The 24,613-nt window shown below is 41.0% G+C and overlaps 1 protein-coding gene across 1 annotated transcript in view; it reads left to right on the forward strand.

The window, feature by feature from the left end:
- The window catches only part of LOC149235999 (glycoprotein 3-alpha-L-fucosyltransferase FUT11-like), a 171,322-nt gene that overhangs the window by 86,508 nt on the left and 60,201 nt on the right, over positions 1-24,613 (forward strand). Inside the window, exons 4-6 of the mRNA XM_089372296.1 lie at positions 8,651-8,755; positions 9,038-9,194; positions 9,336-9,566. Coding sequence (XP_089228422.1) covers positions 8,651-8,755; positions 9,038-9,194; positions 9,336-9,566 — 493 coding nt within the window. The remainder of the gene's footprint in view (positions 1-8,650; positions 8,756-9,037; positions 9,195-9,335; positions 9,567-24,613) is intronic.

Genomic DNA, 24,613 nt, shown 5'->3' on the forward strand with positions numbered 1-24,613 from the left:
CTCCTCTATAACCCTGTTCAAGAATTTTGTCTTGATGTCCATTTGGTAAATCTGCCATCCCATCTGTGCTACTAGGACCGGATGGAAGTATATTTGGCAACTGGGGCGAAGGTATCCTCATAATCTATGCCTTCCTTCTGCACATACCCCTTTGCTACGAACCTAGCCTTGTACTTCTCCACGATGCCATCTACAATGTACTTGATCTTATAGATCCACCGAGAGCCCACAACTGACCTATCCATAGGTTTCGCACTACCTCCCAAACATCGCTCGTCATGATAGAGCTATACTCCACCATGGCATCCAACCACACTTGATGTTATGCAACCTCCTAAATTCTAATAGCTAGAGGGTTCAACAACCTATGCCACCAATGCTTGGTACTTGTCTAGCTGTCTGTGTTCTCTCCTGCTCGTCGTAGGAGCTCCTATGAACTCCTTCACATCCCTCAATTTCTGACAAACTTCTCTGCATGTTCGACCACTAGTGGTGGGATGGTCGACCAACTCCTCATCCTACCTCTGCAGCTCTGTTTGTTGCGAACTCACATGATCTCCTGTACCTGAGGTCATGCTAGTATTGGTAATTGTACTAGATTCTTATGACTGCCTTTGTTGCTGTCCCTATGGTTGCCCCTATGCTGGACCAATAGAGCTTCTGTTGGCTCACTCTGATCATCTGCTGGCATCTCACAAGATCTCTTGAAGGCTCTGTCCTTCGTGAACTTCACGTCTCATCTCACGATAATCTTCCTGTTGCTAGGAATATAGATCCTATATGCCTTTGAGGTTTCGCTATACCCAACGAAGGATCCTTCTCTGCAGTATGATCTAGCTTAGTGCGTTTCTCATTCCATATATGGTAGTAAGCTACACTACCAAACATCCTGAAGTGACCAACCTCAGTCTTCTTCCCTGAGAAGGCTTCTTCTGGTGTTATCTTCCCCAACACCTTTTGAGGAACCCTGTTTTGCATTTACACCAATGTTTTAAGACTCCGACTCCGACTCCGACTCCGACTCGGCCGAGGATCGACTCCGACTCCGACTCCGAAACGGTAATGACTCGGCCGGCTCGATTTCAATGACTCGGTCGTTGTAAAAAATACATTAAATATTTTTTTTTTATTAAAAGACATAATTTTAAATATTTTAAACATAATTTTAAAGATTTTCATTCATGTTTCCAGAATCCAAACACACAGCATTATAATATAGATGGAAGACTAGGGGGTTATTCCCCCAATCATGGAGGGATATGTTAATAAGCTAGCATAGAAAATATAACGGGACATTCCCAAACAAACCAATTCTTAGAGAGATTGGTAAGCACTACCAAAGTTTGTTGATGGAAAGTGTGGTTGTCTTGAAATAAAACTATTTTTCAACAAGAACTTGATAACCCAAGGATCACAACTGCAAAGGCATGTGGATTAATGATGAAAACCATCAAAGTGTGGGGAATTAAAGGCCATAACACCCTATTTCTAGATCAACAAGAGAAAGATTGGATAGTTGATCTCCTTATGGGGTAAACCACTTGATGAATCTCAACATTCCAACAACCCTCACAAAGACGAAAAAGCTAGCTTTGAAAGGAGGTAGACTTCAAACAATTGCAATAATCACCACACAATCATATTCTTCGTTTCATAAAGAGTTAAAGGGCAACCCAATGGTAACAATTGTTGAGACAATCATCCTTGATCCACATGAAGATCAAGAATTCAGCTTTGAAAGGACATCAAGAATAACATAACGTAACCATGTTGAAGCTTCGCATTAAAGGGCTAAAACTCCTGGACCCAAGTTGCATCAAGAATATAATTGTCATCAGGGATCCTTCTTTAGTCATCAAACTTATGAATAATGTGACTACTCTGACTGATGGCAAACTTGCTCGGCATATTTTGAGAATCCAAAAGGAATCATATTGCTATGGAAATGTAAGTATTTCCATGATCTAATGGGGCATAGTTTTTTGGTAGATAGCCTCATCAATAATGCTTCAAAATTGAATGGTGGAGTTTTAAAAACAATGAGGAATATCCTCCTTCCGATACAATAGTTTTTATAACAAAAGTCATCCTTGAATGCATGCCCTCCATGCTGCATTTTAAATGAGGCGCAGATCATATAGATGGGGGAAATTTTCAATTGACATTATCACTCCTGTACCTTTGTACACTGCTCAGTTAACGAATAGCTGGCACTTTGAATTGATCTTGACATCAAAGTGTAACGAAGGTGAGATTATGGAGCCATTCATAGGTTTTGGTAACTCTGGTTTGGAGAGTCAGAATTGGAGCAGAGCTCTGTAAAGCTTGCCACCCCTTCAACTGCTTTCTTTCAATTCAACTCCAGCATATCACCTGGGAAGTAACCGTCCCTTTAGGCATGTCTGGATTGGAGCAGAGCTCTGTAAAGCTTGTCACCCCTTCAACTGCTTTCTTTCAATTCAACTCCGGCAGATCACCAGGGAAGTAACAGTCACTTTAGGCAATGTCTGGTTGAACTTTCAGTAGTATGCTTGGGCACTCTTGATTTATTTATAAAATGTGGGTACAAAGTGGCCTGTGTGGAGAGCCTTTTCTTTGGGTTTGGAAAGGAATTGGGTATATTGTCTCCATGCCAACCAGTAAGGACAGTGAGTATGCTTGCAATCTCTGTGAATTTGTGTTCAAAAACAATCTGTGTTAAACGAGAAAGAAGCAGCACATCAAATGCTGGAAGAAGTGGCCATGGAAAATCAAGAATCACAGCCCGCATATGTCAGCTAGGTGAAAAATCCCAAAAAAATGAATATTTTAATGCGGTTTACGTGTGCCTGGCCGTTCCCTTGTGACTCGGCCGAGTCATATCGGAACCGGCCGGGTTGGCCGAGTCACCCATGACTCGGCCAACCGGACCGTTTCCAAGGCCGGGTCACTCCCTCCAGCTGCAACTCGGATCAACTCGGCCGTTTCGGTTTCGAAACGGCCGGTTTTTAAAACACTGATTTACACTATTGTGTTACATGCCATCGACCATAGAAACTTGGGCATGTCCTAGTCATGCAACATAGCTTTTGTAGCCCCATCTATAGCCCTGTTTTTCCGCTCCGCTATGCCATTATGCTGTGGATTGTATGGAGCTGTCAACTCCCTCCTGATGCCCTCCTTCACATAGAAATCTGTGAAGTCACTGCCTGTGTACTCTCCTTGATTATCCGAGCGAAGCACCTTGATCTGTTTCCTAGTCGCATTTTCCACTAGAGCTTTAAACTCTCGGAAACGACTGAAGACCTCATCCTTGGTCTTCAAGAAATAGATCTAGGTTTTCCTAGAGCAATCATCGATAAAGGTGACGAAGTATTTGTACCCTCTGAGAGATTTGGTGGACATAGGACGCAAATATCTGAGTGTATAAAGTGCAACACAACATCTGATCTACTGTCACTTCTTGGGAATGCTGCCTTAGCATATTTCCCAAGTACGCACACATCATCATGTTCTATGCTTAATTCTGGAACACCTGTCATTGCCTCCCTGAGCTTCGTAAGTGCTCCATGGTGTAAATATCCCATTCTCCTATGCCATAATTCATTTAGGTCTCTCCCACTTCTACTACTATCACTGTTGTTGCTACTAACTAGTGCCTTTGGAGAGTTGATCTGCAACTTGTACAACTTGTTGTTATGAACTCCAATCTGCTTCACCTTCTTCCAGCTTTGGTGTTTAATGAACACCTTCTTCCTTACAAAGTAGACATCATATCCCTTATCATGTAGTTGTGACACTGAAATTAGGTTCATTCCTAAGCTGGGCACATGCAACACATTTGTAACACTACTGCTTGCTCCTGACACCCTCTGAATCTTGATGGTACCTCCCCTAACCGGAGTACATTTACCCTTGTTTCCCATTTGGATTTGGAAGTCCGTCTACTCCTTGTAGCTGGAGCAGTAGTCTCTAACTCTTGTCATGTGAGTTGACGCTCCACTGGCTATATACCAGAGTCCCTGTGAAGTTGAGCTAAAGAGGCAAGCTATCTAAGTGAATTCATCTTCCAATCTAGAAGAGAAATTTGTAGCATCTTGAATGTTGAATCTCTCTGCGGCTTTCCTAGAGATATCTGAGAATCTTACTGGAGAAGTCCTGGGTATAATTTATGTGTGCTTTTCTCTTTTTGCCTTGCACAAATTTGTAATTGCAACCCTTGCTACAAATCTTCTATGCCTAGATCCACTCTGCAAATCAACTGATCTGCTCACCGGAACTTCTTTCCGGTAACCACACTGCTTGCAAACTCAGATTTGAGGCAATTCACACTTTTCCTCTGAACTGGATCTAGAAATCGAATTTCCTACCTCTGCAATTCGCACCTGTGGCCTAACATGTGTAGATCTGGAATTATTGTGCTCAAATCTCCCTCTGAAACAACACAATTTAGCTTCTTTCGCTTCTGAGCCTCTGATTTGATCAATAATGCTTTGATACCATGTGAAATTTCCTTGAATGCACCGACTGGAAATTATTCTCCTAACTAAAATATAGTTTATTTGTTTATGACAAATAGCAAATAAATCATTGATGCATTCTTCACAAATAAAATACTTTGTGGAAGTCAAATAAGGAACTGAGAAATAGATGCACGCACAAAAATTTGACATAATTATTTGGACTAAAAGTCCCCGGAAAAACCTCGAAGGGAAAACCGATGCAACAGATGAAGATTTATTTTATTATGCAAAAAATATGGAGAATTACAACTGCTGGCCTTCCTAGCTCATCTCCAACAATTTTATCTCGTTGAAAATACTGGGAGAACCCTTCTCCCTCTCAGCAAATCAATTTGGCCTCTCCTTGGCCACTCCATTCTCCCTAGCACTTGCACCACTGGGCAGAAATGCGCATTGCAGCCTCTGGGAATTTCACACTACCCTGGAAACACCTCTTGCCAAGTCGTCCTACTTGTCTCTGCCTCTAGAATAAATTCGCTTGGCCTCTCGAGACTTGATCCGGGCACTAGCAACTAAATCTATCCCTCTCTCGGCAACTTGCACTGGCAAACTAGGCAACTCGCATTGCAAAATTTGGCCTCCCTACTAGATAATTCGACCTTCCTTCCCTGACGCTAGAAACTGGAAAACCACCTGAGAATTTCTCTGGAAATTCTCCCTGTTGCAAACCCCTACTACTCTCCTTGCTTGGCTCAAATTCTTCCCTCGCTGAATACTGCACACTGGGTAATTCACACTACCTAGCTCCCTTGCTTGATAACTGTGTCTATCTCCATCCCATCGACTTTCTCTTATAATCTCTCACTGGAGCATCAATGGCCAAGATCTAATCACTATTGGTGGCTTAGATCATCCTAGACTTCATCGAGTCACTTTCTAGAAGTCTCTAGATGAAAAGTCGATTTCCCCAATTAATACCCATTAATTAATCAATTTTCCTAAGTTAGACTTAGGAACTTTTTAATTATTGATCAATTAATTTTGATTGAGATGTTGCTAAGTGTTTTCTCTTGAAACCTTTTTGGGTTTTGGAGATATCGTGTTCCTTAGCCTCCCTGACAGCTTAGAGACTAGAACACATGTTCGATGCTACCCCAAATCCATAAACTAATACACACATGACCCGTCCTCCTCCCCTCATCCTAGATGCAATAGAAACTTTGTGATGCCCTTCGCCACTTTCCAGAAGCCTTTTGGCATGCCCTTTTTCTTTGTTCCCATACTGTCTCACCTAACCTTGGCCCCGAGACTATGTCTCCCACACCACCTCCCTTTATGATATTTTTGGACAACCACCCACTCGCCTCTCTTGCCTTCCGACACTTGCCACCTTTTCTCCGAGTAGGACATTAGGAGAGTAGTCAAAGCCATGTGTACTAATAGAGTAGCTAATGAGGAAGGGATTTAGGCTAAATTCCTTAAGGATGGTGTCCAATCCCTTGATTCCTTTGTTGCTGATTTATTTAATCATGTGGTGTGTTGAGGCTTCCCCTGCCTTGGGCTAGACACACTATTCATTCGATCCAAAAATTAGGCAGTTGCTGTGATCCAAACAATTTTCAGACGATCATGGTGAGTCATACATTCTCCAAGCTTCACATCATAGTCTCACATCAATAGCTTTTTAAGGAGCTAAAGAGTCATCATCTCAGGGATAGAGGACAAGTAGGTTTTTGCCCCAACTACTAGAGAATTGATCACATCTTCACACTCCAAGCCATTATTGAGGAGGCTTGTCATTTCTCTTCTAAGGTTTACAATTGTTTTGTAGACTTTCCAAAAACATTTGACACAGTCTCGAGGGCGACTTTATTTTAGAGACTCTGCAACATTGGCATATTTGAGATCTATTGGCAGCCATCATGAGATTGTATGAGTCAGTCTTGGGATGCCTCGGGATGGCACACGACCTTTCTGATTTCATCCAGAGTACTATTGGGGTAAAACAATGCTGCATCCTCTCATCGACCCTCTTTGGGGTCTATATTGATGTGCTAGAGTCCTTTGTTCATGAGCATATCCAGGAAGGCGATGGCTGTCGTCTACATCAGGTGTTGATCTCCCTACTCCTATTCACAGATGACTTGGTCTTGTCGGGCTCCACTCATGTGGGCTTATAGAGATAAATCAATGCAATGCCCAATTTTTGTGATCTTCGACAGTTGATGGTCAACCTGGGTAAAACTAAGGTTTTGACCTTCAATGCATCAAAGTGCTTTCTTACAAATTTACATTTCTACTACCAAGGGACAAAGATTGAGATCACCAGAACTTACACTTACGTGGGAGTATAGTTCGCGGGGCCTCGTTTGGCTTGCGACGGGTCCTCTAGCCTTGACTTAGTTAAAGATATGATTCCTTAGCCCTCATTGAAAGATAGTGCTTCTAGGGGTAGTTTCACGTCATCTCAACCCAATCTCATGGAGGCAATTATTAGACCCACAAATCTCTATGGCTTTGAGATTTGGGGACTGAGCTTGTTACATTCAGACTAGACTAGACTGGAGCGGGTACATACCTTGCTTCTCAGTCACATCATCCAATGTAAGCAGATGGTTCCACAACCCACCATTAAGGTAGAGTTTGGCGTCCACCCTTTCTTGCATCGAGGTCATTTTTTGCTTGGTTTCTTTCCTTCATAGAGTTCGATCTTTTGGAAACTATGTCATTTGGTGAGAGAGATATCCCTACTTTGCACTTTGCTCCTCGGAGGCTCTTGCCTTAGATCCTTCCCTGGGGCAGGTGTGATGGTCATACTTAGAGGCATCTTGACTTTTTTAGATGATTGCTATTTTCCAGAGTGCCTTCCCCTATTCGGATTCTCCCTTGATTCGCCATGTCATCTCTTGCAGATTATACACGTACTAAACTTGGCTATTAGAGAGGATGTCAACAAATTGTACATTTTGGTCACTTGGATCTCACCCCTGATGAGCTTGGGCTTGAAGATGTCTTTCTAGCTAGAGAACATTTTGGAGATGCATGATGGCATGATCATTTGCCCCTTGTATACTTGCAAACATTGGATGCACTTTCTCATGATTCCTTTGCGATAGCTTTGGGTCGACTCCCATCGGCTCCAGATAGAGACTGATCAAATCACCATATACCGTGATTTGAGAGGATCTATTAGTTGTGTCACCTTTAGGAGTCAGATATAGATATTCACCTCATTTTTTGGTAAGATCAGAGGACACTATCATTGCCTCTATAGTGATTCATGAGTCCCTATCTACTTTCTTCAAGTACGAGGATCAAAGATGCTTAGCCCTCTTTGTCGAGGAGATTTTCAGCCATAGAGCTCACCTCTTGCACGCCATGCCTCACCTCAGGATGACCGGACCAATATTAGATTACCTCACACTTCCTTGTTGATCCATTAGATTGGAGCAACAAGCGAGAAGCAGAGTTCTAGGGTGCACCCGACAACAGGATGGTGAGACCTTGGGTTTTTCCTTAGCCCCCCCCTCTAGGAGACCACCCGATATTATTGAGACAAGTTTGGAGATTTCACGATGGACATCAGGCCATATGTTCTCGGAACAGTTGTGCCGACTCTCCCACATTGTTCTCAAACTTGTTTTACCCTTCAGTCCCATTGACCTACTTTTGTGGTCATTTGTTGGACATCAATAAAATTATCTTAGCTTACCTATGCAAGCTAACACCAACACTAAGCATAGAAATTACTATATAAGGAGGACAACTGGAATGCTTGATATTATAGTAGCTGTATGCAAAAGTTTGGGCAACGAAAGAGTTGAAGTTGAGTTTTATTTGCCTAGGCTTGTTCTTGATGAGCAAGTGTGGTATTCATATCTATGTAGATTTCAAGTGAATCATGATGGTGCAACAACTACGCTTTCATCTCATGCAAGAATTCACTTTGGTAGAACAAGATGGAATAGTCTATGCTATCAACAATATAATACAATAATAGAAATGTAGAATTTTACAGAACCATGTTTAAATGTCGAATGATGCTTACATTATTCTGTTAAATTTTGATTCCGTTTTATTTATGGCTCATGGTTTATTTTGATGTTTTACATTAGGTCTATTCCTTGATTTTCATGAGAATTTTCCACTATGTTCATGTATTATACTTTTTAGTAATTCTGTTGTTGTGATGACCTATTGGTTGGCAGTGAACAAAGTAGAGGCTCTGAAGCGTTATAAATTCAGCCTAGCCTTTGAAAATTCTAATGAAGAGGACTATGTCACGGAGAAATTCTTCCAGTCCCTAGTTGCAGGTTTGTTGAACATTCATTATATTTGGTTATTAATCTTAATAATACAAAATGTTGTTGCTCTTGATGGACTTTCAAAACTTATTTTGAATTTTCTTCCAGCACTTATCTGTGACTTTTACTAGTGAAATTATTCATATCAGCTTGTCAGTATCATTCTGGTTCATAGTTATTTCTCTTGAAATAAAATATCCCAAGGATCGTTTACATCGTGTTCAATGCCACTAATTTTGTTGGGGAAATGCATCTGTGACAGTTCTGATTTATTATTTCATGGTTCTTCAGGTGCAATCCCTGTGGTGGTAGGAGCTCCCAATATTCAAGACTATGCACCTGCTCCAAACGCAATTATCCATATTAAGACCATAGCTGAAATTAGTTTGGCGGCTCAGACTATCAAGTACCTTGCTTCAAATACTACTGCTTATAATGAGAGATTAAGGTGTGCTGCATGACCTTTTCAATGACAAATTTGGAAACATGACTGTTTGATATTATGCTGCATTTATAATATAGTAATTGTGAAGACATCAAATCCCTTGTTGCTCTGGATCTAAAAATATAGAACTTCCAAATTGTACAGGTGGAAATTTGAGGGCCCTTCTGATTCATTCAAGGCCCTTGTTGATATGGCAGCAGTACACTCTTCTTGCCGCCTTTGCATTCATCTGGCAACACAAATCCAAGAAAACGAAGAGAAAGCCAAGGATATCACTAAACACCGCCCATGCAAATGCGAGAAAGGTTCAGAGACATTATACCATCTATATGTAAGAGAGCGGGGAAGATTTGAAATGCAATCAGTTTTTATAAGGTAAGCAAAATGTAGTAGCTCAAAGATTTTTTTTTGAAGTGAAACTATGATTTCTATTGAGTAATAATTGAATATAATAATATGTTGCCAAAATTGGCACTCTGCACAATATTTGGCACAATGTCAGGTGCATAGATGCAGAATCCAAATTGGTGCTAAATTATAATGTCTTTTCCAATAGCTATGAATGAAAATGTTCCAAAAGTTGGGGGATTATGAACACCAAATTTTTGCATTTAAGCATATGCAAAACTATTTTGACATTCCTTATACAAAAAGTAGGTTGGAACATTCGAATACTACAATAACTGAACTGTTTCCTGCCACGTGGCTTGTCCAATCATGGATAGCTGTCATCAAAGTCCTCTGTGTCCCTGTCTAAGGTAGCCCATAGAAGATGTTGGTTTGTGCAGCTTGCGGCTTCATGAGAATCAGATGGTTCTGAATCCTTTTTTCCTAACTTTTCATCAAGCTCATTGTACACTTCTCCAGTTCTCTTTTGCTATCAGAAATGACATCTTTAATATCCCTTTACTAGTAAGTCCTTCATTATAACAGATGACAGCTGCTTTGTTTAAAGTCTTGCTATCCCACCTCTAAATTTGCCTCCCATTTCATTGAAGAGTCTGTGCATTGCCTCCTGACATTTCCGAAATTGGTAGTACTTACCACCTCTGATATGATATCTGTAAGATTCCCAGGTCCAGAAGGTTGCCAAATGTTAAGTAAATTTCTGAGTTTTTTATGAGTTATCAGTGACATATTTTTTCGAACAGTTTATTTGTGTACTGCTGTAGTTATTAATTTATTCTCACTGTCTCAATTACAATTCATAATGGTAGAGGAACTCAAACCAATCATCAAACTAGTCACTGCACCATGTCTTAAACTCAGAAAAATAAATAACCTTAGGTACACATCAACACATGGTGGGTTGGCTAGTTCATAAGCTTCAAAATTCTTTGTGTTTCAAATCCAGAAATTAAATATAAATCAATCCACTGTCACTATTCACTAAAACTGATTGGAAAAGGCAGCACATAAACAGACAGAACCTGGTATATAGATGTCAATTTTTGAGTTAATATGTTCTTTGCTTAGGTCAGTTACTTCATTAATCCATTAGCCCATTATTAATTCCACTAATCCATTAGCAATCACATTAACCATTATCATATGACAGTAACTGATAAAAGAACATCAAACATAAATGTAGAAGACAAGCCAAGACAAGAGGACACCAGATTTGGCGGATGCCAAGGAAAAACCCCAAGATGGGGAAAACCCTTTGATCAATTCTTCTTATTATTATATCAAATGTTCAGCAGAGAGAGAGAGAGAGTACAAAAATCAAAATTGACTTGCCAAATCAGAGTCAAAACAGCCTTGTCAAATCTGCAGTCAACAGCAGTCAAATTATGCCCTAACCAGAAAGTCAACAATGGTCAACGCAACAGCAAACAGTCCTCTATGGAGCTTGATCAAAGGCAATCAAACTCGGCCTTCTGAAGTGGTCAAAGTCAGCCCAAAACAGTCGTGTAAACAGCGGTCAAACTCTGGTCAGGTCTGGAGTCAGCCCTGCGATTGGTCTGCAGTCAAAGTCAACAAAATGCCTTGGTTCCTGAGCCAATAGATGCGTCATGCCAAAAAACAAAATTTTGGTACCAAAACTGTAGTCAAAGGAGGTCAAACCACCCCCGGTCAATGTTGGTCAAACTCTGCAACAGTGTCTGAAATTTCATCAAACATAAATGCAGAAGGCAAGAGGACAGTAACTGATGATAGAACATCAAACATAAATGCAGAAGACAAGCCAAGACAAGAGGACACCAGATTTGGCGGATGCCAAGGAAAAACCCCAAGATGGGTAAAACCCTTTGATCAATTCTTCTTATTATTATATCAAATCCTCAGCAGAGAGAGAGAGAGAGAGTACAAAAGTCAAAATTGATGTACCAAATCAGAGTCAAAACAACCCTGTCAAATCTGCAGTCAACAACAGTCAAATTTTGCCTTAACCAGAAAGTCAACGATGGTCAACGCATTAGCAAATAGTCCTCTATGGAGCTCGGTCAAAGGAAGTCAAACTCGGCCTTCTGAAGTGGTCAAAATCAGCCCAAAACAGTCATGAAAACAATGGTCAAACTCGGCAGTCAGGTATATGGTCAACCCTGTGATTGGTTTGTGGTCAAAGTCAACAAAATGCCTCGATTCCTGAGCCAAGAGATGCGGCCTGCCAAAAACGAAATTTTGGTACAAAAACTGCCATCAAAGGAGGTCAAACCACCCCCGGTTAATGCCGGTCAAACTCTGCAGCAGTCTCTGAAATTTCAGCGCTGTAATTCATCCTTCTGCTGCCACACGTGTGAGGAAAAGAGATGCCCAATAAGCTGTATGAACCAATCAGATGAGGAGAGAGAAGGATGTGTGAGTGAGTGAGGTGCCAAATGAGGTTGGAGGTCTCTCTTATTTATACAAATCGTTGAGGGTGAAGTGACATGTCTCTTGGGCTTCATGAGCCTACATGAAGATGTGGAAGATGTGGCTGACCTTGACAATTTGCACAAGTGTGGGGATAAATTCAAAAACACATTTTTGCTTGTCCAAATTTGATTATCTTTAGGTTGATTTTGGTCATCTTGAAAAGAGGAATTCAATGCAATATTCATCTCCATCAAATGAGCTGTCCAATAGTGGAATTTGGCCCTAAATGCCAATTTTGACACTCTCTCTCAACTAGGGAGAATTCCACCTGCCAATCCATCCATCATCATGCCATCTGGTTATCATATACCATCTCTGCATCTCGTATCTACTCTGTTGAACACTGATGTAACAATGAAGAGGAATTGATCAAGAGTGAGTCACAAGACCTCGCCACTCTCCACTGACAAAAGTCAGGCTAGGTGTAGAACCCTAATCGGATTTGGTTCCAAATCAAGTTGTTGAACACCATGCATCCTAGTCATAGGGAGTACAGCAGTACATGATGCGTCCATCGGTAGTGTTATGGTCCCTAACCACTTTTCCCAACTCATTGGCTAGATGAGAGGTACTTCCCATGTGTCTCGGACTACATGGGTAGGGTGATGTTGGGGAAACAACAGGGAAAGAATAAATCACATCTTGCTCACAATCACACATAGGGAAAGGATAAACCACATCCTACAGTCACATGTCACAACCATCGCAGGGAAAGGATAAACCACATCTTACACGCTTACAAACGGCCAAGAGTAGGGAAAGGATGGACCACGTCCTACATGCATGCCAACCAACAATCATAGGAAGGATCCTACACGTGGGGAATGGAAGAACCACGTCCCAATGACATGTCAACCATCGATTGCAGGGAATGAGCATCCTACATGTGGGGAGAGGATGAACCACATCCCACCAACATGTCCACATGTGACAACCAAAAAAATGCCTATATGCATCTCTCACTTGGGTATCTGTGAGAGAAGGTGAACCACTCATCCTGCTCATATGCCATAGGAGAAGGTGAATCACTCATCCTATGAATATATCTCCAACTATCGGGGAAGGCAAACAACTCACCCTATCATCATGGAGTATCATAGGGGAAGGTGAGCCACTTACCTTGTACACAACATACCTATAGGGGAAGGTGAACCACTCACCCTATGGTCGCACATAGCTCAAAGAAGTACCCTAGGAGCTCCCAAAGCTCAATGTTCAACCGAGACCCTCCTAGTAGGGTCTATCCATGACTCCCAACCTCTCTCTGAAGAAAGATAATCTTGACCTTACCAAGAGGCTATGTAAGGATGACAATAATCTACTCATCCAACCAACAATGATGGAGCTTGGTAGCTCTCCAATGTACCATATCAAGATAAAGTGGTACCCAATACTTGGAGCTGTAGTGGAACATGGATTCTCTGAAAAATGAATCCCACTCAAGAATATCGCAATATAAAGCAGTAGTTACCAGCACGTGTTCAAATGGCTTACTGAAGAGCTTCCTCAACCAACTGGCTTCATAATAAGCCATACTTGCCACTATATACATTCATCCATACTCGCTGCTATATACATTCAGCCTCAATAGTGCTTCCAAAGCAACCAAATTAAGATATATAGCACTAGATGTGCTCTTTCCATCCATCACACTGCCAAATGAGCTAACATCAAAATATTCATGGAATCTTAGATTCCAGCAGTGTACCTCAGATTATAGATAATAGAATCACAAAGATATCTCAATAAGCAACTATCCAATATATGAGGCTCATCCATAGATTGACTCAGAGTCTTCATAGCGAGGCATATGATTGATAGGGTGTTTATCAAGAACACCAGGGATCCCACAAGATATACATATGCATACCAACAACTTCTCCATCTCATTAGACCTTTAAGTGCAGGGAATAATGCATCAAGGCTAGGTCTTCCATCTTGACTTTAATAGTCAACTCCCTCTTACATTGATAAACGTGAGGGTCATCAATCAGAGATCATAAATAGTTGCATCTTTACAATCTAATCAACGTGGCTTGTCCATAACTCCCTTTGAATATAGGGAAAGTGACCTTGCCAAAACATAATCATCGAGCCACCTGTAACTTGTCCCTTTTCCTTAGGTCCATGTGCCAAAGTCATCAATCATAATCATGCAACTTCCATGCAGCCTCTCAAGTAATAGGGATATATCAAGGCATCATCAGAGTCATCATAATCATAATCAGCTACCATAACTTGCTTTCATCAATAGACATCGGGAAACATGAGTCATCGGGTCATACTGTCGGGGATTCTATAGCTCATCTAGCTTTCAATCATGAGCTTCTCATGCAAGGGATGAGACTTTCCACGAGGCAACTGCAACAACAAACTTCTAGGAAGCTTGCTTCAGATCAGAGAGTAAACTCTGAAGAATCATCATGGTCCTTCTTCAACCAGAGTGAAGAAATCCTCCCATGAGATTGTCCCAAAATAGCTGCATTATCCTTCATTGCTAGATGACTGCAACCAACGCATTAAATCACCCAATCCATGATGAGGAGGGGTCCTTCGCATCCAAGCATCCATATTCATAAGACCATCCTTCATAAGATCCTGGCACAACGCATCAAAGTGCCCAATGACCCAATCAAGATGCCAAAATCAGGGTCCTCACAGTTCCCTCTGCTCATCGTGCTTGCCAAGACATAGGATCTGCCATGCACATCCTTCTTCCAATGCTTTCTTCATGAGGCACTTGCAATAGCCATAGACAAGTACTACCAAGCACAATATGTGATCATAAAAGCATCATATACGATCTAGGGTTTTCATACGCTAATGGAGGATGGAATTCAAAACATCATCCTCATCAATCATACCCTAGAATCCACAAACCCTAAAAAAACAAAAGAAAGGGTTTCTTATGAGGGAACATAATAGGGTTAGGGTTTCATATGTGAGCTAGGGTTTCCCATGAACCATCTAGGGTTCTTATTCAAATCAATCCCTCCATCAAAACATCCTTAAAACAAATAAAAATAAATGCATTGCATGTACCTTGAGAGATACCATACCTCTGATTTTATGTTCATACAGGCTGCTACAGGGGTCTGCTCCAAAGTGCCTTGCACTTCTTCTATCTGTCAAACTTTCAAGGGTACTATCATCCTTATCCAAAGGTGCCAACATAAAGGAGCTGCATACTTTTCCTTTGCTTCAACTGCTAGACAAAAATAGGATCACATGGAGGGCTGCCACTAAACCTTCTCAACAAAATCACATCAGCTGCTAGATAATGAGCAACTTAGTCAACAATATGACATTATGGAGGGCTTTTACTATTCTTCAAAAATCATTTTCAAATTGATGTCTAAAGGGACCATCCCTTCTCATAACTACATCCTCTATTTTCATTGGCTTCAGGGCACCTTTTATGAAGGCTTCAAAGACATGAATATATATATATATATATATATATATTCCTTATTGATTTGCAAATCAACTTCAATGGAACTGGCTTATAATACTTGTATATATATATATGCGCGTGTAAGAGTGATAAAGACTTGGCCTCTTCTTCAATACACAGAATAGGGTTCCTTGATTTTACTGATATGGATGACATAGGATGCCCACTGATTGTCTTTTCAAGGCTACAATTCATACCTTGCAAATATATGCATACAAGATCTCGGCTTCCTTAAATTATGGAGGGCCTTAGAACTGTCCTTTATAATGTTGTGCCACTAATTCCAGGACAAGTCCTCCTCAAGATGACTGATAGGATACCACCCTTCTAGCTGTAAATGAAGTCACCTTTTAGGGCCTCATAGTCCAGTGACCACAATGTATCAAAGTCCACACAATTGCCGATTTTTTTCTTCAGATTAGGGCATTTAACTTTCTTCAAAACATTGAGAATATCAAACTGATAACAAGGATGCACTGTCAAGAGCAGCAAAAGCAAAATACCCTTCAATTCTACTTGTGCAAAGAAGTCCTCCAAAATTGCTTCAAACAGAGGGCAGAAATACCTTGTTTATACTTAGAATCAAGCCTTCAAAGTAATGTACAAAGATGCCATGAATTGATCCACATTAAATTCCTCAATGTAGACGAGGAATTTAATGACTCGGTTTGAAGGTTGTTGTGGCTCAATTACAAATGCTTTCACTTTGAAGTTTGAAGAATAACACAGTGAAACCCTCTCCAATCAAGTCACAAAATTTAATGCTGTAGGTTTAGTCCATGGTTCTTTATATGTTTTGAATAACCACAAGCCTCCTAGAGGGCTGAAGTCTTGTGAAAAGGAGCTGCATTAGTCTCAAGCGTTTGCAACCTTGATGCATGCCATAAACCATAGAATAATGTGAATACTCTGCCTAGATTACTGCCCTACCATTGGGCCGAGAATCCTCCACTGGTGGCCAATCAAAGGTTCATATCCCACAGCCAGCACAACCCTATGCCCAACAAAAAATGATAAAATTGTGCCACATATGACCTTGGCTGAGGCTGAGTAGCGTCAGATAGTCTGCTCCTTCAGCGAGTGACCTAAACAGAAAACAAGAGAAAAATGCCAATCTTCCACAGTAGATTCACTTTCTAAAGGGACGCAATACTGTTGAAGGAGGACTTTAGGATCTTCAGATTTGATTAATGGCCTTCATGAGCTATTTAGCCCAACTCTTGCATATACCTAAACATGTGTTATTTTTCGAGACCTCTCATGTTTTCTAGGGCTTGCAGTAAGATACTTGAAATGCATTAGTAGTCCACTGCGTTATCTTGACTTCAAAGAAACTTGACAACATCTCTTGTGATTGCATTCCTCCTCTTGGTTGGGCTTGACCTCACCTAGCTCTGATACCATGTTAATTTTTGAGTTAACATGTTCTTTGCTTAGGTAAGTTACTGCATTAATCCATTAGCCCATTATTAATTCCATTAATCCATTAGCAATCACCTTAACCTTTTTCATATGACAGTAACTGATGAAAGAATATCAAACATAAATGAAGAAGACAATCCAAGACAAGAGGACACCAGATTTTGCAGATGCTAAGGAAAAACCCGAAGGTGGTGAAAACCCTTTTATCAATTCTTCTTATTATTATATCAAATGTTCAATGGAGAGAGAGAGTGTACAAAAGTCAAAATTGGCTTGCCAAATCAGACTCAAAACAACCCTGTCAAATCTGCAGTCAACAACAGTCAAATTCTGCCCTAACAAGAAAGTCAATGATGGTTAACGCAACAGCAAACAATCCTCTATGGAGCTCAGTCAAAGACAGTCAGACTCGGCCTTCTGAAGTGGTCAAATTCAGCCCAAAACAGTCATGAAAACAATAGCCAAACTTTGCAATCAGGTCTGCAGTCAACCCTGCGATTGGTCTGCGGTTAAAATTAATGAAATGCCTCGGTTCTTGAGCCAATAGATGCTGCCTGCCAAAAAAAATTCTGGTATGAAAACTGCAGTGAAAGGAGGTCAAACCATCCCCGGTCAGCACTAGGCAAACTCTACAACAGTGTCTGAAATTTCAGCCCTATAATTCGTCCTTCTGCTGCCACACGTGTGAGGAAAAGAGATGCCGAATAAGCTGTATGAACAAATCATATGGGGAGAGAGAAGGATGTGTGAGTGAGGTGCCAAATGAGGTTGGAGGTCTCTCTTATTTATACAAATCATTGTGGGTGAAGTGACATGTCTCTTGGGCTCCATGAGCCTACATGAAGATGTGGTCGACCTTGACAATTTGCAGAAGTGTGGGCATAAATTCAAAAACACATTTTTTCTTCTGCAAATTTGATGATCTTTAGGTCGATTTTGGTCCTCTCGAAAAGAGGAATTCAATGCAATAATCATCTCAATCAAATGAGCTGCCCATTAGTGGAATTTGGCCCTAGTTGCCAATTTTAACAATAGATGATAGACATATGCTGCTACAGGAGTGCCAAGCTTCAACTAACTCTTGTTCAACTATATGAAAGGACTGTGCAAAGCTTAACTTCAACAACAAGGCTGAACACGTCCCTTTTCTACCCCAAATCTCAACCTTTATCCTCCAACAATCCATGCAGAATTAATCTTTAAAATAGTATGCTGTTCCAGGGGCGAATAGGGAGCAAGGGAAACTGTTTCACGTCCAGCAGCAAGGAATAAGACAGCGTGTGAACCCCAACAAATAAACCCTCAGCTTACATCATTCAAGAGTCACGTACACCAACCGACTTGAAAGGAATTCAATCCAACTCTGTCTAGGGGACACGACCCAGTAATTCCAACCAAAACTCGAACCTTGTAAAGATATTTCTCGGCTAGCAAGAAGGAAGTAGCTCGGCTCAAAAAAAATAAAGGAAACTCTCTCCAAGAGCTCTTTCTCCAACTCTCTCCAAGAGCTCTTTCTCCAAACTCACAAAGATGCACGAATGAGGAGGATTTCTCCATTGGAGCTCAACGGTGAAATCTAAATGACTTCACTCTCAGATTCAAACTAGGGTGCCTAGTTTCAACAACGAAGTTTGCTATGGTGGCTAGGGTTCCAAAACCCTAAGCTTCTTCTCCAACTCTCTTCGAGAGCTCTTTTTCCAAACTCACAAAGATGCATGAATGATGAGAGTCTCCTCATTTTCCTTCTTTAATGAGTTTATGATTTCCTTTTTACCTTCACCTTCCGCTTTTCTCCTTTTTTTGCTATTAAATTCACTTATATAGAGTCACTTTATGATATTTCACTTTATAAAGTTAAAGTGACTTCTAACTTGCCTAGGAAATATTACCCTTTCCCCTTTTTGAACTTTATAAAGTTTCCTTAGGCAATTTAAGCCCCCTTATTAAATATTTCCCCGCTTTAGCCTATGGGAACCACTTTAGGCTAGTGGACTTCGTCGTAAGCTTCCTATGGGGATGGAGACATTCCTCCCTGCCCAAGATTGCTTGTCCTCAAGCAATTTCAATTTAGGATGTTTGAGCACTTGTTTTCCTTCTCAGGTAGCATCTTCTACCGACAAAACCCTCCATTTACCAGATACTCCTTTATCATTCTACTCCGTAACTTCCTTTCTCTTGTATCTAGGATCTTCCGGGGAACTAAGGTCAATTCTGCCTCCTCATCCAATGATGGGAGCTCTATGGAAACAACAACATGCTGTATCAAGGCCTATTTGAGGCACGATACATGAAAGACGTTGTGAAACTTGCATCCCTCCCAAAGCTTGAGTTCATAGGCCACCTCTCCTACTCTTCTCAAGATCTTGAATGGCCCGTAGAACCTGGGTTTTAACTTTTCCACCCCTTTGGTTTTGAGGGAAGACTTCTTGTGGGGGTGAAGACGAAGGTACACCATGTTTCCCACTTCAAAGCTGCGCTCCACCTTGTGTTTGTCCGCATACAATTTTTATTGGTTCTGAGCCATATGTAGATTGTTCTTGAGGTTTTTTAAAATGTCTTGGCTCTCCTAGATCCAGTCTTTGGCCAGTGGTGCTTGACTGTACCCAAATATCTTGTCTACAAAAGTTGGGGTGTCATATCCATGTAATGCTTTGAAGGGAGTCATACTAATGGTCATGTGGAAAGTGGTATTGTAGCAATGTTCCCCCAGATGCAACCACTTCACCCATGTTTTTCGTTGGTTGGTCACATAATTCCTGAGATAGCCTTCCAATCACTTATTGACCATCTTTGTCTTCCCATCAGTTTGTGGGTGGTAGCTAGCACTATTTTAAGAATTGACCGGCTCAGAACCGACTCAATCGAGTTGGTCCAAGTCAAGGCCTCATTGGGTCAACTCGGCCATCGAACCGGTTCGGCCAACTGGGTTATTACCGAGCTGGCCGAGCTGTCTAACAACTCGATTGGCTTGGTGATAGCAACCCAAAAATTAAAAAAAAAGCGATTTTTTTTTTTGTTTTTTTGGGACCCCAACTATATTTGTAATTTTCCTATAGCTTATTTGGGGTCCATCCCCTCTCTTAAACCCTATAAAACCCACCCAACCCCTCTCATTTCCTCACAACCATCTCATTGCATTTGAGTGAGAGTTTGTGAGGAGTTGTGGAGTTTGTTTTTGGAGCAACAGTGAGGAGTCTTGGGCAAGCATTGTAGCAAGAGTGAGGAGCTTCTTGGGCAGCCATTTGGAGCAGCATTGAGGAGTTGGTTTGTTGGAGCAACCTTGAGGAGGCAGTTTGTGCCTGGAGGTATTTTTTTTCACTTGTAAAACTCTGTTTTTGCTTATTAATTTTTATGTGCAAATCTGGAAATTGAAAAGAGTGTTTTTTGTGAAAGAAATGAACATTGAAGCAATGCTATTTTTTTTGTTTTCATTTTCAGATTTTTTGCTTTCATTTCCAAGTCAAAAAATGGCACCTAGAGTGAGAGATGTTGCTTGGGCATATGTTGAAATGGTTGATAGTCAAATGCATTGCAAATTTTGCCATAGAAAAATTAAGGAAGGTCCTGGGGGCATTAATAGGCTGAAACAACACTTGGCGGGGATTAGAGGCCAAATTACTCCATGTGAATCAGATGAAATTGGGGAGATTAGGAAGGAATTGTTAGCCAACTTTGAGAAGTTTAAAGAAGAAAAGGCTAGGCAAAAAGAGTTAGAGGCTGAAATTGGGAGGAAGAGGAATATACAAAAAAATGCTGGCTACCAACCCCCATTTTGATTTTGAGGGTTCTTCTTCTATCCCTTGTATTGATGCATCCAACCCCTTCTGATATGTTCCTCCCTCTTTGGAGTCTATTCAAGAAAAGGGTAAGGGTAAAATGAAAAAGAAGGGTGATATGAATATCAAAAGTTATTTCACTGTCACACCCTCCTCTCCATCAGATGCACATGGTCCTCAAGCTAGTAGAACTTTGCAACCCACTTTAGATGACTATTGGAAGAAAGAATTGAGGGAGACTGCTTGTGATTACATATGTAGATGGTGGTATGATGCTGATATCCCCTTCAATGCTTCCCGTTCACCATATTATGAGCCTATGTTTGATGCCATACATGCTGCTGGAAAAGGCTTCAAAGGCCCTACTATGCATGAGATAAGGGGGTATCGTTTGTAGAAGGAAATTTCCCCCATTAATGAGTATTTGAAAGATTTCAAAAACTCATGGGCAAGAACAGGATGTACCATCATGTCAGATGGATGGACTGATCAAAGAAACCGTACCATTAATAAACTTTCTTATCTTCTGCCCACAGGGAACCATGTTTCGAAAATCAGTTGATGCATCTGATAAGGTAAAAGATGGACAATTGTTGTTTCAACTATTGGATGAGGTTGTTGAGGAGGTGGGGGTGGCTAATTTTGTTCAAGTCATCACAGATAATGCCTCTTACTTTGTTCTTGCTGGTAAACTGTTAGAGGAAAAACACAAAACCATCTTTTGGACCCCATGTGCTGCACATTGCATAGACCTCATGCTTGAGGATATTGGCAAATTAGATTGGGTCAAAAACATTGTAGATCATGCCAAAGGCATAACAAAATTTATCTACAATCATTCATGGATTTTGAACTTGATGAGGAAACACACAGAGGGCAGGGATATTATTAGACCTGCCATCACTAGATTTGCTACTCATTTTTTGACATTGCAATCTATGCTTTCACAACATAGAAACTGGCAAAAGATATTTTCTAGTGAAGAGTGGAATCAAAGCCAATGGTCTCACAAACAGGAAGGCAAAGAATTGAAAAGTTAATGAAGAAATATTTTGGAGAAAGGCAACAGAGATTGTGAAGCTTGCTGAGCCACTGGTTAAGGTTTTGCAATTGGTGGATGGGGAAAGATTGGCTATGGGCTTCATTTATGAGGCTATGGATCAAGCAAAGGAGCAAATAAAGAGGGCATACAAGGATAAAGTGGCTAAGTATGGGCCCATATGGGCAATCATTGATGAAAGATGGAACAATCAACTCCATCACCCTATACATGTAGTTGGGTATTTTTTGAACCCACGGTATCATTATAAAGCTATGGAGATAGGAGCTTTGAAGGGGGAGGTTAGAGATGGAGACTGCATTGATTGCATGATCCTATTGGAGTGTGATCAACTGGAGATACACTGACAGGCCACAACCTTTAGCAATGCTTCAGGTACCTTTGGGAAGAACCTAGCAAAGATTGCAAGTGAAGTAGATGAGCCAGGTAAACAAAAATGTCAATTTTCAAATTCTTAATACTTATTTTGTTAAATCGTTTATAATTTGAAAGTTGGATATAATTTGTAATTTTATTGAGCTAACTCATTACACTCCTATGTTTTTTGCAGCACAATGGTGGGAGGCTTTTGGTAACCATTGTCCTGACTTGTAGAAGTTTGCAATTCGTATTTTGAGTCAAACTTGCAGTGCTACTAGGTGTGAGCACAATTGGTCTGTCTTTGAGAGGATTCACACGAAGAAGAGAAACCGTTTGGATAAAAAACGGTTAAATGATCTAGTCTATGTCCAATACAACCTCCGGCTCAGACGCAACCAATTGCTGAACAAAAGACCTAATTCAGATCCCATTGTGTTGGAAGACATTGATCCAACATCAGATTGGGTAGTGGAGAGTCATCCAGCAGAGTTTGATTCTGATGAGGATCTTGATTTGGATTTACAGGTGGAGGCATCACTCGAACATAATGTTCAGTTGAATGCAGATCTTGATCCACTTGTACCAGCCTCAGCCTCAGGGCCAGCAAGTCCTCCAGTTGTAGGTGCTTCCTCTGCTTAGCCACAACAGAAGCGCATATCTCGTCTATCTCAGTTTGCAGCTGCTGCACAGCCTGCTAGTGCTACCACTTCTACAGTTGCAATTGGAGATGATGATGAGGAGCCATGGGGGCCCCTGTCTGACTCTAATCCAGAGGTTGATCCAGATGACCTTGGCTCCTCTAGCAGTAGCCAGTAGCATTGGTCACAGTTTACTTTTGTTGTAGAGGCCATTTCTAGCCTCCTTGGTTATGTGTTTTTGTTTTGATCTCTATATCATCATCATGTATGTATTGGACAGTGCACTGGGTGCCATTTTGATATAATGGGTATATTCATGAGCCTACTTTGATCATATGTTGTCTTCCATCTATATTCTAATGTTGTGTGTTTGGAAACATGAATGAAAATCTTTAAAGTTATGTTTTTTTTATAAAAAAAATATTTAATGTATTTTTTACAATTACCGAGTCATTGAAATCGAGCTGGCTGAGTCGATACCGAGACGGAGTCAGAGTCGGAGTTTTAAAACATTGGTAGCTAGTGCTCGGAGTTAGCTCCGTCCCCACGAGTCTGAAAAGCTCCTACCAGAAGCCGCCCATGAACTTGCTATCTCTGTCACTGATAATGTTCTTTGGCAACCTGTGCAATCTGAAAACCTCCCTGAAAAATAGCTGGGCCTCTTGTGAAGCTGAATATTTTGATGATATGGAAAAGAAATGGGCAAATTTTGTGAGCTGATCTACCACCACATATATGCAATATTTGCCCTGACAGGTGGTAAGCCAGTGATAAAGTCCATGGAAACGCTCTCCCACATCTGTTCCAAGATGGGGAGGGGCTGCAACAAGCCTGCTGGATGGGTATGTTCTGTCTTTTTTTGCTAGCAAGTGTTGCACTCCCTTACAAATCTCAGCACATTCGACTTGAGGCCTTTCCAGGTGAACCTCTCCCTGACCTTCCTGTCTGTATTTACATATCTCGGATGTCTGGCTAAGGGTGAGTTGTGAGCTGCCTGCATGATTCTCTCTTTGAGTTTTGATTTTGGTACAAGATAAATCCGGTCTTTATAGTAGATAATGTCATTCATAACCCGATACCTGTCATCACGGATCAATTCATCTAGAATCTCACAAGCAAATTTATTCTTTGAATACTCCACCAGCAGTAGCGACTTCCAATCTTCCGTCATTTCTATGAGTGAGAAAGTGGGTGACATCCTCGATAGAGCATCAACCACTACGTTGTTCTTGCCCTTGACATATTTTATCTCAAAGTTGTAGGCCTACAACTTGCTTATCCACTTTTGCTGCCTCTCACTCAGTTCTTTCTACCCCATGATGAATTTCAGGCTGTTGTGGTCCGTTTTTACCTTAAATTTGCATCCTACCAAATACTGCTTGAATTTGGCCAATGCATGCATTATGGCCAACATCTCCTTATCATATATTGAATAGTGTAGCTCATAATCTCTAAGCTTGCAACTTTCGAACGCTATGGGGTGTTGATTCTGCATAAGGACCGCTCCTATTCCTGTCCCCGAAGCGTCGCATTCCAGCATGAATGGCTGGGTGAAATTAGGTAAAGCAAGCACAGGGCAAGTGCTCATCACCTCCTTCATCCTTTCAAATGTTTCCTATGCTTTCTTCGACTAGCTGAAGGCTCCCTTTTTGGTGAGATTTGTAAGAGGAGTTGTTAACTGTGAGAACCCCTTAACAAATTTCTTGTAGTAAGTGCAAAGTCCAAGGAAGCTCTTCAACTCTGTGACATTCTTTGGGGTGGGCCATTCAATGATTGCCCAAATTTTCTCCTGATGCACCCGTACCCCATCGTGACCAATAACATGCCCTAGATAGAGCATCTTTGTCATGCCA

Source organism: Pinus tabuliformis, chromosome 8 (genome assembly GCF_031772625.1).
Source record: "Pinus tabuliformis cultivar Carrire ecotype Pingquan chromosome 8, CPIR1, whole genome shotgun sequence".
In the NCBI taxonomy this organism is placed as follows: domain Eukaryota; kingdom Viridiplantae; phylum Streptophyta; class Pinopsida; order Pinales; family Pinaceae; genus Pinus; species Pinus tabuliformis.